General features: G+C 41.4%; 1 protein-coding gene across 4 annotated transcripts in view; it reads left to right on the top strand.

Annotated features, from left to right (window-relative positions):
- The window catches only part of GRB10 (growth factor receptor bound protein 10), a 141,941-nt gene that overhangs the window by 104,572 nt on the left and 22,228 nt on the right, over positions 1-15,141 (top strand). For all 4 annotated transcript variants that reach the window (XM_032237917.1, XM_032237916.1, XM_032237919.1 and 1 more), the window contains exons 8-11: positions 3,802-3,876; positions 6,639-6,776; positions 8,726-8,836; positions 13,505-13,603. In XM_032237917.1, coding sequence (XP_032093808.1) covers positions 3,802-3,876; positions 6,639-6,776; positions 8,726-8,836; positions 13,505-13,603 — 423 coding nt within the window. The remainder of the gene's footprint in view (positions 1-3,801; positions 3,877-6,638; positions 6,777-8,725; positions 8,837-13,504; positions 13,604-15,141) is intronic.

The raw sequence follows: 15,141 nt of genomic DNA, 5'->3' as shown, positions 1-15,141 counted from the left end.
TAGGCCTAACTATAGGGGTTCAGATAATGATTATCAGTACCAGCCCAGGGGTTTTCAGACGCGCCAGGACAGGGGGCAGGATAGATCTTCCTACAGGGACAGGTCCTGATTTCAGCCTGAGACTAAGCGCCCCTTTCAGGGGGCAAGTGGACGCGCACCGGCGGCTCCCATAGGTGACCAGTTGGCATTGTTTGCCGACTGGTGGGAGGGTATTATTTCTGATCTCTGGGTCCTGAATACCATTAGATTTGGCGTGTGGTTGGAATTCCTTTCCACACCCCCGAATTTCTTCTGAACTTTCACATCTTCCAAGTGTGAAAGGAAGAGGGAACCTATGTGTCAGGCGATTACACACCTGGTGGAGATTCAAGCTATTGAGTTGGTTCCACAGGAGGAAAGGGGCAGGGGGGTTCTACTCTAACCTCTTTATCATTCCAAAGTCTTCGGGGTGGTGTGGAGAGCGATTCTGGACCTAAAAAGATTGAATTATTATCTGATATATAAAAGGTTCAAGATGGTTTTCCTTCACTCTATCCTGGAAGGCCTTAGGGATGGCGATTTCTTGGCTTCCATTGATTTAATGAAAGCCTATTTACATTCTGATATTTCACCAACATAGGAAGTTCCTTAGGTTTTCCTGTGCTGGTATTCACTACCAGTACAGGGCTCTGCCCTTTGGACTAGTGTTGGCCCCCAGAACTTTTACAAAGGTGCTGGTGGCTGTAGCAGCTCACCTCAGGTCCATCCCAATCAAATTACAATGCTACCTGGATGACATTCTCCTCTGGGCAGAGTCACTGGATTCTCTTCAGGACCTTGGCCGGACTTTGGAGACCATACAGAGGTATGGATTCTCTATTAATTTTCAAAAAAGTCACCTGAGTCCCACGACCAGATAGCTACATCTGGGGGCAGTCCACAAGAATGGCTTTCTTGTCCCAGGATTGCAAGGCTAGCCTGGTGAAACTGGTTTGCGAGGTGCAGAAGCGTGTGCCCATTGTCACCTTATCTCAGTTGTTAGGCAAGATGATCTCATGTATAGATCTTTTTCCCTGGGCGACGCTTTATGTTAGGACCCTTTAATGGTTCCTGCTCTGGTACAAGAGGAGCAAACGTAGTGCCTCTCCTTTCCCTGTTAGGGTTTCTTCTCAAGTGCGGCTCTCCCTGAAATGGTGGACCTCCTCCCCAGCCTTGTCTAATGGGTGCATGTTCAAGGAACTGCAGATGCTCACGCTGACTACTGATGTGAGTCTTTATGGCTGGGGGACTTGGCTGGGGAACCCGCTGGCCCATGGCCGTTGGTCTCCTTCAGATCTTACACATAATATTAACTGGCTAGAATTGCGGGCAGCTTATCTGGCCCTTCACCACTTTCAGACCCTTGTAGCACACAGTCACGTCCTGCTGCTGACAGACAACATGGCCGCAAAGGCACATGTGAACAGACATGGAAGGACGCATTCCAAGGCCCTCTGGGAGGAGTCTCAGGCTGGGCTGTTGGGCGGAGAGGCATCTGTTGTCCATCAGGGCGGAACACATCTCCAGAGAAGCAAATCACCAGGCGGACTGGCTCAGCAGGGCCATGGTGGACCAGACAGAATGGCAACTGGATCCAGAACTGTTTGAGGATACTTGCCGGAGGTTCAGACAGGCAGAGGTGGACCTCTTTGCATCCCTGGAAAATGCCCAGCTCCCCAGGTTTTTCATGTGGTTCCCGACTCAGGGGAGCAGAGGGGACCATTGCCCTGTGCAGCAAGTGGCCTCGGGGGCTGCTTTATGCATTCCCCCCTCTTCCTTTCATAACAGGGGTGCTGGGAAAGATAGTGATGGAAGGGGCGGAGGTCATCATGGTCTCTCCATATTGGCCATACAGACCTTGGTTCACGGACCCAGAAGGTCTGTCCACTGCCAAACCCTTGAAGATACCGCAGGAGAGGATCTCCCTTCACCAGGGGGTCCTGGTCCATCCGGAGCCTGGTGTTTGAAAGGGAGCTCTTGAGTGAGGTGCATTTCTCCTCAAGGGTGATCCAGACCATCATCGCATCTAAGTGCCCCTCCACGGCCAGGATTTACAATGCCACGTGGTCTGCATTTTGCAAATGGTGCCATACAGCACAAATGAACCCCAAGGGCCTGTCTCTGCTGCACATCCTGGAATTATTCCTAGATGGCTTGAAGAAGGGTCTCTCTCATAATATGCTCCATAGACATGTAGCAGCTCTGTCTACTGTTCTGGCGAATGGAAGGCTGGGCTGACACCCAGTTGTTAAAAGGTTTATCCGGGGCGGCCAACCATAGGTGTCTGGTGGTTCACAAGTTCCCATCCTGGAACTTGTCCACAGTCCTCTTGGCTCTTGCTAAAGATCCCTTTGAGCTATTGAGGACTGTTTCCTTGCAGTTTTTCACATTGAAGGTGGCCTTCTTGGTTGCCATCACATCTGCAAGGAGGATTTCGGAGCTGGGGGCTCAGTCAGTGAGGGAGGACCTCTATGCCTTTCATCCCAATGGTCGTACTGAGACTTGACCCCACTTTCATTCCCAAGGTAAATTCATGCTTTCATAGAGCTCAGGAGATAGTTCTCCCGGATTTTTGTCCCAATCCCATTCATGATAGGCAAAAATCCTGGCATACGTTAGAAGTGTGGAGCGCTCTCCATACCTACATCAAATGGACGGCATCCACTAGGAAGATGGAGACACTGTTTGTCTTGTTCCAGCCATCTGCTATGAGCTCTAGGGTATCACCTTCCACCATTGGGAGTTGGCTGAGAGCTTGCATTGCTCGGGCCTATGAGGTGCGAGGTAAACTAGGAGCATTGCTACCACGGCTGCATAGAACATTCAGGCCCCAATTAGGGATATTTGCAGGGCGGCTACGTGGGCTTCTCCATCGCCCTTCATAAAGCATTATCGGTTGGATGCTTTTGTGTCCACCAAGGCATCCTTCAGACGAAAGGTGCTTCAAAGAGTGCGTGATCCATTGGGAACTATGGACCAGTGAGTTCCCCACCCTAGGGACTGTCATTTTGGTATGTCCCACTTCTGGAACATCCTGTGCCATCAGCTGGAGAAGGAGGGTTGGTCCTACCTGAACATTCTTCTCAGCGTGGCACAGGACGGTCCAGATCCCTCTGTTAGTTAGGTCCGTAGCCCACAGTTCTGGGTGCGCTGCGGGGCAGGGTCTGCTTTTCTTTTGTCCTCTAGTTGGAGCTGAATTTCGTCAGAATGGAGCCAAGCAGGAAGGAGCTAGAGGCGTGGCTTCAACTATGACTTAGTCTCTTGAGCAAATAAGGATTGAGCAACCCACTTCTGGACCATCCTGCGCCATACTCAGAAGAACGTTCAGGTAGGACCAATGTTCCTTTTATTACTGTATTTCAAAAGTGGAAAGCAAATTGACTAGATCTGTATCTTAATCATCACATTTGCATAGAGTTATAGTATCAGTTGTAGATCCTCTTGTGGTATTAATCATGTGAATATCATGACTCAATCTATGATATTGCTCTGATGTTGAGTTTCAAAACCATCTCTGTGGGAGGGGTTACATAGGTATGCAAGATACAGCTTGTTCAATTAGACAGCTATTTTAAATTTTTTTAGAAAGATCTGGGCAAATAGACAATGCTACTATGATTGAAAAAATACAGAACACAAATGCAAAGTATATATCAAACAATAAAAACAACTCAGCAAAAATGTATTCAGATTTTTAATATATAGAATTATGTGTTAAATTAGTTAGATGTATGTTAACAGAAAGTTATTACCAACATATATTTCTGTTTTTCTCCACTCCAGAATTTTTTCCCAGAACAGATGATTGCTTGGTGTCAGCAATCAAATGGTTGTATTCCACAATCACAACTTTTACAGGTAAGCCTTTAAGGGAATGCAGTAGCCTTCTAAGTTGAGCAAAGGAGATAATAAATACATTATTGTCAGAATAGATTTGACAAAAGAAGGAATATGTTAAGAATAGATGAGCACTGAACTAGCATAGTGTTGAGTTTAAATTAATCTAGTCAAACCTTTGAAATACCTTTTTGAATTTTGATTTAAAATACTTTGTAGCTTTTCAATATACAATGTGTGGCCAAATATTATTTTCCTTACACAAAACACAAGGAAAAACAGACTTTTATTTGGTTCTTTTAAACACTTGTAAAAGCCAATAAAAATAGTAATTGTTAACCCTGGCTAAGTGGAATTGACAGATCTCATGACAGTCAGAATGAAAAGTAAACTGAAAAAGAAGTGATCCCTCCTCCCACTCCCACCACCACCAACAACAGCATCTTATATGCAGTATTGTCGTATTACTGCATTCTGATCAGCTTTTGCTCTCTCTCTATTTTTTTCTTTCAAACAATTCTATGTCAAAATGCTCCAATTCAGATATATTTATTTATTTATTTTCTGAATTCAGGAGGAAACCCCCACCATCCCCAAAGGCTTTTTGATGTTCTGGTGAGGGAAGGATTTGCCACTGGTAGTATTTCCAGTTTACCCGGGGTATGGCTGACTACTGAAGGTTTCATTTTAACTGTAGTCTTTGAGGAGGCTCCTTCAGATCACATGACACTGTATACGTAATTGTTAACTAATTGGGGTTATACACCTGCATTTGTACCAGCTATAAATTGTAAATTGTCTTTAAGAACAACTTTGCCTAAATCAAATTAATCTAGCTGTGAAGTAATATGTGCAGGAGTAACAGTTGGCTAGAAATGGGGGCAATTTGGTACACCAGTGAATCAGGGTGAAATCTTTCCTGGCAATGAAACTTTTTCTTCAGAAACAGCGCCATCTCTTTCAAAGCAAAGTTAAAGCAGGACACATCCTTTGGAAAAAATATTAAAAGCAAACTTTTGTTGAAAACTGCCTTTAATTATGAAATGTTAATCTTTCCTCTAACCCTAAGATTTTGCAAAGAAGGATAAATTACATGTTAGCTAATAAAATTTCAGTTAAAAATATACAACTATCATATTTCTTATTCATTTCCAAAATTAATTTAAAAGAAGAAATTATATAAGAAGAAATTGTATAAATCATGTAAAATAATGTTTTTCCCTAAGAAAAAAATGGTAAAAGTATAGATTAAATGTGTGTGCGTGTGCGCATGTGTGTATGTATGTATGTATCTATGTACTTAAAATTACAAAATAATTAAATATTTGCTGTAATATATATGTTTAATAAAAAGGGATGCGGTGGCTCAGTGGCTAAGACGCTGAGCTTGTCAATCGGAAAGGTTGGCGGTTCGAATCCCTAGCACCGCGTAACAGTGAGCTCCCGTTATTTGTCACAGCTTCTGCAAATCTAGCAGTTCGAAAGCAGATAAAAATGCAAGTAGCAAAATACAGACCAACTTTGGTGGGAAGGGAACAGCGTTCTGTGTGCCTTCGGTGTTTAGTCATTCCGGCCACATGACCATGGAGACGTCTTTGGATAATACTGGCTCTTCAGCATTGAAACAAAGATGAGTACAGCCCCCTAGAGTCGAGAATCTCTAGCACATATGAGTGAGGGGAAACTTTATCTTTACCTTATATGTTTAATATCCTCTCCTCTGTATTTTTCATGCCTTTGAGTCAGTCTTGACTCCTGGCATCTAACTTTAGTTCTAGTTTCAGAAATGGTTTGCTATTTCCTCCCTTCCAAGGCTATGAGAGAAAGTGATTGGCACAAGGTTACTAGATGAATTTCCCAATTTTTAGCCTCATGCCTTAAACATCACATCAAACTGGTTCTCTTGTGTGTTTGTGGTGTGTGTGTGTGTGTGTGTGTGTGTATGCATTTGTGCAGTTTTTTTGCCCAGTTCTGTCAGAAGTGATTTGCCATTGCCGCCTCCTTATAATTGAGAAAAGTAACTGACCCAAGGTCACCCAGCTGGTTTTATATCCCTGGTGGTATTAGAACATGTAATCTTTCAGTTTCTAATCAGATGCCTGATCACTACATCATACTGGTTCTCAGTAACCCTGTGGAAATGTTTATATATAATAATATATAAAGCCTAGCAAAGTTACGTTTTTTCAAATCTGGTTCTGCCAAAATATATTGGGCTAGAACTCTCAGAATTTCAAGATAGTTTGATTTGCATACTAGATATTTTGAAGATTAAATGTTACTAATACTTGCAGATATCAGACTGGAGAAGCTAATGATGCAGGAACAGTATATCCCTTGTCAACATATTTGTTGCTTTGTTTTTAAAACAAAATGAGGGAGTGTGATCAACAGAGATTATATAGATTTGCTCATTGTAGAATAACAACTTGCTACTATATTGTATTCATTCTAGGGGGTTATGTCATTAGCCATCTTTGGAATGGTACTATGCCCCTATACTTGCAACCAAAGTAGCTTTTGATTATAATATGGTGATTTTATTTATCAGTAGATTTTAGAATTATTTATTTAAATATGATAATATTTTCCAAGAGAAATAAATTGGAAAATCTCTTCTCTGTTGAAGTGCCTGGCTGTCATGTTAAGGTGGCACAATTTTTTAAAAAAAATTTAGCCTGAATATTTGCAGTCGTACAATAACAAGTTAGTAAGTAATAGCTGTTGTATGTACCTATTTCTTTGTAATTGTAGAATTCAACATTTCCGTTTATCTTCAACAGAAATTTTTAAATTCAAATAGTTGTCCAGAAATTCAGGGTTTTTTACATGTGAAAGAATTGGGAAGAAAATCATGGAAGAAGCTGTATGGTTGTCTGAGGAAATCTGGACTTTATTGCTCTACAAAAGGATCTTCAAAGGTACTTGTTAGTTAGACTAGTTTAATAAAGATAACCATTAGACTTTGAAGGCACTGATATCATTGTCAGTAATACGCTGGAGTGTAAATTTCAATTATTCTGTGCTCTGGATTTCATTGTAAGCTTAATTTTGGTGTATAACTTAATGCCAGTTAAGAGGTTCTTAAGGTTTTAGATTATATCCTTCTAATGAGTTGTGATCTTTATAATTACAGTGTTGATTACCATCACTGAGTTATAACTTCACATGAAAAACCCTGTGGGTGATCATCTGCATTGTCTTCCTCTTTGCACAAGAAAATAGCAGTGTCTGTTTTCTAAGCATTCTCAGTTCCAAATTCAAAATAGAATCTTCACAAAATGAATGTCCAGATGACCAATTCCAAATATTTAAAAGCTTCGTGTATTCTATGTGATTCCAATCAGATAGTATATATGCCGTTTGAGATGCTAGGCAATATGCAGCTTATTTGTCTTTCCATTTGTATAGTCAAAAACATGTCACTGCTCAATAGGAGGTGAGAATTGATGGGATCTCCCCAGACTCCCCAGTATGAAACAAACACCACCAAGTTGTGATATAGTGGCACAGAAAGATATTTATTTATTAGTTTGGATAAGTAAAATATATTTTTTTCTGACTGGCTTAATATAATTATAAAATACATAATTATAGAAAAAACATTAACAGCATTACTGTTTAACCCTTGGCCATTAGAGTGAGACAAGTTAAACACCCCAAATATTTCATAAAGATATATTGACATAAAACTGCTGAATTAAAAATAGATGACGCTGACCATTTGTAATGTTTTTCTCCATAATTTATCCCTGGGAATGAGTTCAAAGTTCTACATTGAAATCTCCAAGGATACATTTATCTTGTTCAAGATTATTCACTTATTCTTCCTGGTACTCCATTAAGATTATTTCCTGTTTAATCCAATTTGTCAGTTTCTGGAATAGGTATCTTATAGGCAATGGCTAGTTTACTTATAAATAGAGACCAAAAGCTGGTGCCAGTTTTAATCCTATATATGATTCTGCCTTTGTGGATCAATAAAGCTGCTCAAATGAATATTGACCTTCAATACATTTTTTAAACAATTCAGTCAATAAATAGTCCCTTCTCTAAGGGTTTTTTTTTTTGGCTTTCCTATTGTGTAAACAAATTTGCTATGTCAGAAAGACTAAAAGTTAAAGTAGATTAAAGTTCAACATTGCATAAGTTGTTTCCTGGAGTTGTGGATGCTTCATCATTGGAAGTCTTGAAGAAAAGATTGAAAAGGCTGAAGTGAGGATGGAGTAAGTGAATCAGGATGGAGTAAGAATTCCTGTTTTGGAACTAAAAGTCCTCTATGGTCCTTTTCAACCATATGATTCTATGATTCAAAATAGGCTTGGGAGTTATTTAAAGAAATAGATTTATCAAAACAGAGTGAAAATATAAAGTATCTGCAGAAATATGACAGAGCAAACCCATAGGAAGATCTGAAATATAATTAAACTGACCTTGCCATTTTCTTTTTATTAAAAGATGAGCATTTTGTAATGAAGTTTATCTTTCTCCCATTTGTCATCACTTTGAAGTCATCCCTGAAAACCTCAAAACCTGTAAAGGAGCAGAACTTCACTGAATGATCTAAAACGTTAATCAGAAAAAAGTGTTACCAAATATAAATTGAGATTGTGAGGGATTAGTCAGTTTTTAAAAGCATTTTATAAGGTTTTTAACATTTGGTAGAGAAGAAATGCTATGTCTTTAAGCACATATTAGGATTTTAAATATATGGAAGATAGTATTACTGACCAAATTTATTGCTGCTAGATGTAACAACTAAGAAATTTTAGTGTGCTTTTATTACCCTTTAGTGGTTTTTCTTTTTATTTTCAGATAATATAAAATAATGGTTTAAGACTTTTTTTAAATTGTTACAATTTTTCCTCAGGAACCAAGACACCTGCAATTGATAGCTGATCTTGAAGACAGCAATATCTTTTCATTAATAGCATGCAAAAAGATGTACAGTGCACCGACTGACTATGGCTTTTGTATAAAGGTAATAATGACTTTAAATCTTATAAGATTTGTGGTTCATGATATTAAAATTTACAGATTTTTATAGGACTTTTAAAATAATTGTGATTTTGATTTTATGCTAAATTTTATCCTAGATAAAGAAAAATAATTCAAAGTTGGCTCTTGTCAAATGGTATGGCAGGCAGTTATTAACTACTAAATTGATATAATATTAATGGAGGATATGGCGGTCCCCATTTCTGACTTTTACCAAAACAGTAAATTCATTAGATGCATTTACACTACCTGTTGTTGCTATGTTTAAGCAATTCTCCCTCTGGTCCGCACTGCTGGGGGTGCTGTGCCACATTCTGATTGGTCGCCTGTTTGACAGCTCAGTATATAAAGAGCTGTCAAACAGATCCCAGCTGTTGGAAAGAGCTCAGGCAAGAGCTGGAACAGGTCACTAACTAAGAGCCGAGTCACTAAGAGCTGAATAACCCTCACTCAGGGGAATACTTCAGGAGAAGTCAAGCGAAGAGCCAGGGGAGGAAAAATTTTCCCTCACGCTATCAAGCCAACTGAAGAGAGAGGGCTGGCATGGCGTCAATGAACACGCTCACAGAGTTTAATGCTGCCTCAGAAACTTGGGACTCATATATAACGAGGTTCAAGTATTTCTTGGAGGCAAACGACTATACTGGGCTGACAGAAAGTAGAAAAAGGGTTTGCTTTTTACATTTATGTGGCAAAGAAATGTTTAAAATTGCGGGCACATTAGTGGCACCACAATCCGTCCATAATGTGCCATGGGAGGTGTTGATGGCTAAACTAAAAAAACCACTATGCCCCAGCACCGTTTTGCATAGCCCGACAACATGCTTTCCGCGGAAGAAACCAGCGTGAGGGGGAATCATTTAATGATTATTTAGTTGCCCTGAGAGTAGCCACCCTTTTCTGTGAGTTCCGGGGTCTTGACACTGTCCTGCTGGACCAAGTCATTGCTGGTGTTCGAGACCTCCACCTACAGCGCCACCTCCTGGCCAAGACTGAATTAACCTTGCAGTCTGTGCTGGATGAAGCCCACGCAATCGAGATGTCGAACAAGTCGATAGAAGAAATCCAAAGAAAGTCAAATCTGCAAACTGCAGGAAAACAAATAGATGTCCACCATGAAGATATCAGCCCTGACAATGCTGAGGAGGAGGATGTCCATCACATATGGACTGGGCAGGTTAGAGGTCAGCAGGGTAAGCCCCAGAGTTTACAACCTAAGTGCCCAGGGTGTGGGTGTAACCATGGAAGAGCAGACTGCCGTTTTAAAACTGCTGTTTGTCTCAAATGTGGCAAGCGAGGGCGTATAGCTAGAGCTTGCAGGGCGGCCCTACCTGCCGCAAGGCCCCCATCTAGTTCACTCACAAGGTCCAGTATGTACCCGAGGAGGCAGAATATATTTCAATCTCACAGAAAGGATAACTGTTATTCTGTGCACGATGAGGGTAGTGAGACATTAGTGGACCAAATTGTCCATAAGACAAAGGGAAAGATTTTTGTTACTGTTTCCTTAGAAGGAAAACTTGCTCAATGGAGGTGGACACCGGCTCCACTGTATCCATAATCTCATGGAGCATTGCTAAAAGAATCTTGCCTAGGCTGTGCAAAGCAAGACTGCTTCCCTGTTTGTTAAGACTTAGGGATTTTCAGGGCAGTTCCATTCCGGTATTGGGAAGCTACCTCCGGGAGTAGTTTTCAAGCAGTTCCATAAGAAGTGGCCAGTGGTCATAGTGCAGGGAAACTGCCCCAGTCTACTGGGTTGGAATGGTTTGATGCTCTTGGACTGAGAGTGACTGTCATTGATCAAGTTCAATTCAGCTCAAAAGGGGAATTGGAAGCATTGGCCCAAGAATTTCCGGCAGTATTTAATGCGGGACTTGGTTGCTATACAGATACCCCAATTTCATTTTATATTGACCCCCAAGTCACCCTGAGGCACTTCAAGCCACGGCGAATTCCGTTTGCATTAAAGCCCAAAGTAGACACGGAGCTCAATAAGTTGATAGCCCAAGGAATATTAGAACCTGTAGATCATGCACCTTGGGAGATACCTTTGGTGATCCCATTAAAGACTGATGGATCTGTGCATTTATGTGCTGATTACAAATGCACTTTGAACTACAGGTTGCAGCAGACTGCATACCCCGTCCCTGAAATGCAGCACTGCATTCCTTAGGACAAGGGTCAATTTTTGCTAAGCTTGACCTAGCTCAGGCTTATCAGCAGTTGCCAGTAGATAAGGCAACCTTAGTTTACGAGGTTTTTTTTAATGCTGATGGCTCCAATTTGGAGTGTGCGTGGCTCTTGGCCTGTTCCAGAATTTAATGGAACATTTACTGCAGGGGATACCAGGCATCATCCCTTAATTCGATGATGTCCTGGTATCTGCCACCTCCCATGCTGACCTAATGGCCCAGCTGCACACAGTCCTTTGCCGGTTCCAGAGCGTCAGATTAAAACTTAAACCTACCAACTGCCGCATAGCTGGCCCTAGCGTGGAATTCCTGGGCTATATTATTGATACTGCCGGCCTACATCCTACACCATCCAAGATTCAGGCTATTCAGAAAGTCCCAGCCTCACAGAACAAATCAGAGTTCCAGGCATTCCTGGGGCTGCTGAACTTTTATAATATGTTTCTACCACGTAAGGCATCAATGCAGAACCCCTACACTGCCTCCTGGATTGATCGGCTAAATGGGTGTGGGGAAAGACAAAAACCATAGGACTTAAAGCTTTCAAATTGTTGTTAACCTCTGACTGTGTTTCTGCAATTCAATGAGGAGCTTCCCTTACTGCTAGCATGCGATGCGTCTCCATATGGAGTGGAAGCAGTCCTCAGTCATAAACTACCATCAGGACTTGAGGCACCTATTGCCTTCTTTTTAAGGACGCTCTCCCCTCTGGAAAGAAACTATAGCCAACTAGATAAGGAGACTTTGGCTATAGTTTCTGAAATTAAGAGATTCCATGAGTATATGGCTGCCATTTTCACCTAGTCACAGACCACAAACAATTGCTTGGACTTATTGCTGGGGATAAGCAATCCCCACAAATTCTGTCACCTCGCCTCACCCGTTGGACTTTATTCCTGGCAGCTTATAACTACATGCTGCATCACAGACCAGGAAAACATTTATGCCACACCGATGCACTCAGCCGCTGCCCTTTGCCAATAGAAGTAGAAGAGCCTGCCACAGTTTCCTGTATTTTGCTAATCAATGACCTCGCCCTCCCACTCAACACAGCAGACGTCACCAAACACATTTTGAAGGACAATACATTGGTCAGGGTGTTAGAATGGGTACCTAGGAGGTGGCCTATGGAGAATTTGGAAAATACCTACAAGCTTTATGTTGTCTGGCAGCATGAGCTATCATCCCAGAAGGGTTGTCTGTTATGGGGGAGCCAGGTGGTGATTCCATCTACTTTGAGGGGCTCGATCCTATCCTTGTTACCTGAGGGTCATCCAGGCATATGCAGAATGAAGGCTTTGGGCTGTAGCTATACCTGGTGGCCAAATGTGGCCCAGGACATTGCTAGTTGGGTGTTCAGATGCACCCTATGCCATGCCAACTATCCAGACCCGCAGACCCCAGGGCATGAGTGCAAAATTGAAACCAACCTAAAACACTGTGGTTGTGAATCCATTTAGATTTTGAGGCCAAATATTCCTAATTGTGGTTGATGCATTTTCAAAATGGGTGGAGGTCCTAATCATGGCTCCCACAAATGCTGTGGCAGTCATAGGGGCCCTCCAAAAGTTATTTGCCACATATGGAATACCCAACGTTCTGGTAACTGATAATGGGCCACAGTTTACTGCTGCTCCTTTTGCAGGGTTCTTGGCAGGACTGGGAATGTGACATGCTTGGGTAGCACCCTTCAACCCTGCAGCAAACGGCATGGTGGAATGGGCGGTTCACACCACTAAGGAGGCCTTAGGCAGACTGGAGGGAGTTAACTGGCAGAAGAAGGTTAATAAATTCCTCATGTGGCAGGATGCCACCCTGTGCCCAATAACTAACCTAAGTCCAGCGGGACAATTAATGGGTCGGAAAATTAGGTTAGGTTAAAAATTAGATTAGACTGGCTTCACCCAGATTACGCTCCAGACACCCCCCTAGGCTCGACCCGACAATTAATGAGTTTTGTTATGGACACCCCAGTATATGCCAGAAACTATGCTGGCCACCCTGTGTGGTTAATGGGAAGGGTAGTCAGAATTACGGGGCCCTGCTCCTTTGAGGTGCATCTAGAGGATGGAAGGGTGTGGACACATGAATCAGCTAAGGGCCCAACAGTTCACGACTGACATGCAGACAAAATATCAGGACCCAGCCCAGCTTGAGGCCATGGACCAACTACCAGCAACAACATCACGCACCGCAACATTTGATAATAATAGTGAACCACAACAAAAAGATTTACCTGTTCTTCTCCAAGAGAATCTAGCGATGGTTGTACTTTCAGACTTTGCCTAGATTTTTTTTTTAAAGTAGATAATGCCTATATGCCTATTCAGACATTTCTCAGTTTATACGAGCAGTCTGAATTCTACAATATAGTAAATGCTTAGGATTTGAATATTACATCTAAACTGTAAATTAATTTCATAGATGAAAGACAGAATTAATATTTTATTGTTCTATAGCCCAACAGAGTAAGGAATGAAGCTAAAGAATTAAGATTGCTGTGTGCTGAGGATGAACAAAGCAGAACATGTTGGATGACTGCCTTTAGACTACTCAAGGTACTGGATAACCAGAGGTGATATTCAGCAGATTCTGACCAGTTCTGGAGAACTGGTAGCAGAAACTTTGAGTAGTTCAGAGAACCGGTAAATACCACCTCTGACTGGCCCTGCCCCCATCTGTTCTCTGCCTCCCGAGAATAGTCCCAGCTGATTGGGAGGGAATGGGGATTTTGCGGCAACCTTCCCCTGCCATGCCGACCAAGCCATGTCCACAGAACTGGTAGTAAAACTTTTTTGAATCCCACCACTGTGGATAACTATAGGGCTAGTTCATATTTATGGTAACTTGTGTGATTTGAGATCCTGCATTCATCTTTCATATGAACTCAGGCACAGTTAAGATCTTTCTAAGAAACCATTTTATTTATTATTTGGATTTAATAAATTATTATCTTTGCAATAAAGGGAAGGTAGATAGAAAAAATCCAGGGCTGAATCAAGTGAAATTCATTTATTCTAAAATAAGGATGATAGAAGTGAAACTGGTATAAATAGTGTTTATTAGGATTTGTATGCCGCCCACTCGCAAGAGACTCAGGGCGGCTAACAAAACAACTGGAACAAAAATGAACAATTTCCAGGATGTGTTTAGCAGTCTATCCAAAGCTATATGCCATTGAAGAGCCATCCTCGCTGTAGACCAAGCAGGGGGAGTTAATATAATCAGTTTTGGGAATGCCAGATGCTTCAGTATAGAATGGCTTCAAAAGGTTAATAGGGGTTCTAAAGATCTAGAGATAGTTCAGAGCAGTTGCTCTATTATAAATATCCCCATGTTTGGTCAAAATATTTATGAAAGTAGTGGCCAACAAGTTTTGTGCATTGAAGTATATCAATTCTCCAGAACTGTTCCAGTTAGATTTTTAGACTGAGTTTTAGCAATGAAATAGTCCTTGTCACCTGACAATTGACCTGCTCAGTGGAAAAAGAAATATTTAAATAATACATCAGAAGGCCTTCAGAGTGAAAAGAAAAATACTTCATCAAAATGTCTGTGGAGATTCTCAGTCATCCAGGTCATAGTTGTCTCAAAATGTGCTTTTTCAAAAAGCAATTGGACTGTATTTTCCTTGATGAAGAAGAGTAAAATGTTACTATTCTCATCCAAGAAGCTCCATCAATTGTGATGGGATCTATCCACTACCTTCACAACCGATGATGTTTCTTGGATGAAAACCAACTAGCCAAATAATATTTAGGCTAGTGAAATCATATTTAGAATCAGGCACCTGGAGGATAAAAGAAAGATATATTTTCTGAGCACTTTTGTAATACTTCAAATCAAAAGATAGAGATTCTCACCTAGGAAATAGAGTGTACATATAATCATGAAGGAGAGATAGCATTTGACAACAGTTAGAAGGAACTGTTCTGACTGAGATTTCCCAAGAGCATGAAACAAACACTTTGTCCCTGCAAAAAACCCTTTTATTAATTTGCAGTGAATTCTGCCCATTCACAGCCAGCAAAGTCTTTCAAAGGAGGATTTACTGTCACACCTTATCTGGCTTGGAGCGCTGACAGGCCGATATCTG

The sequence above is a fragment of the Thamnophis elegans genome, chromosome Z (assembly GCF_009769535.1).
Source record: "Thamnophis elegans isolate rThaEle1 chromosome Z, rThaEle1.pri, whole genome shotgun sequence".
Taxonomy (NCBI): Eukaryota; Metazoa; Chordata; class Lepidosauria; order Squamata; family Colubridae; genus Thamnophis; species Thamnophis elegans.
This window is presented reverse-complemented; position numbering and strand designations above follow the sequence as displayed.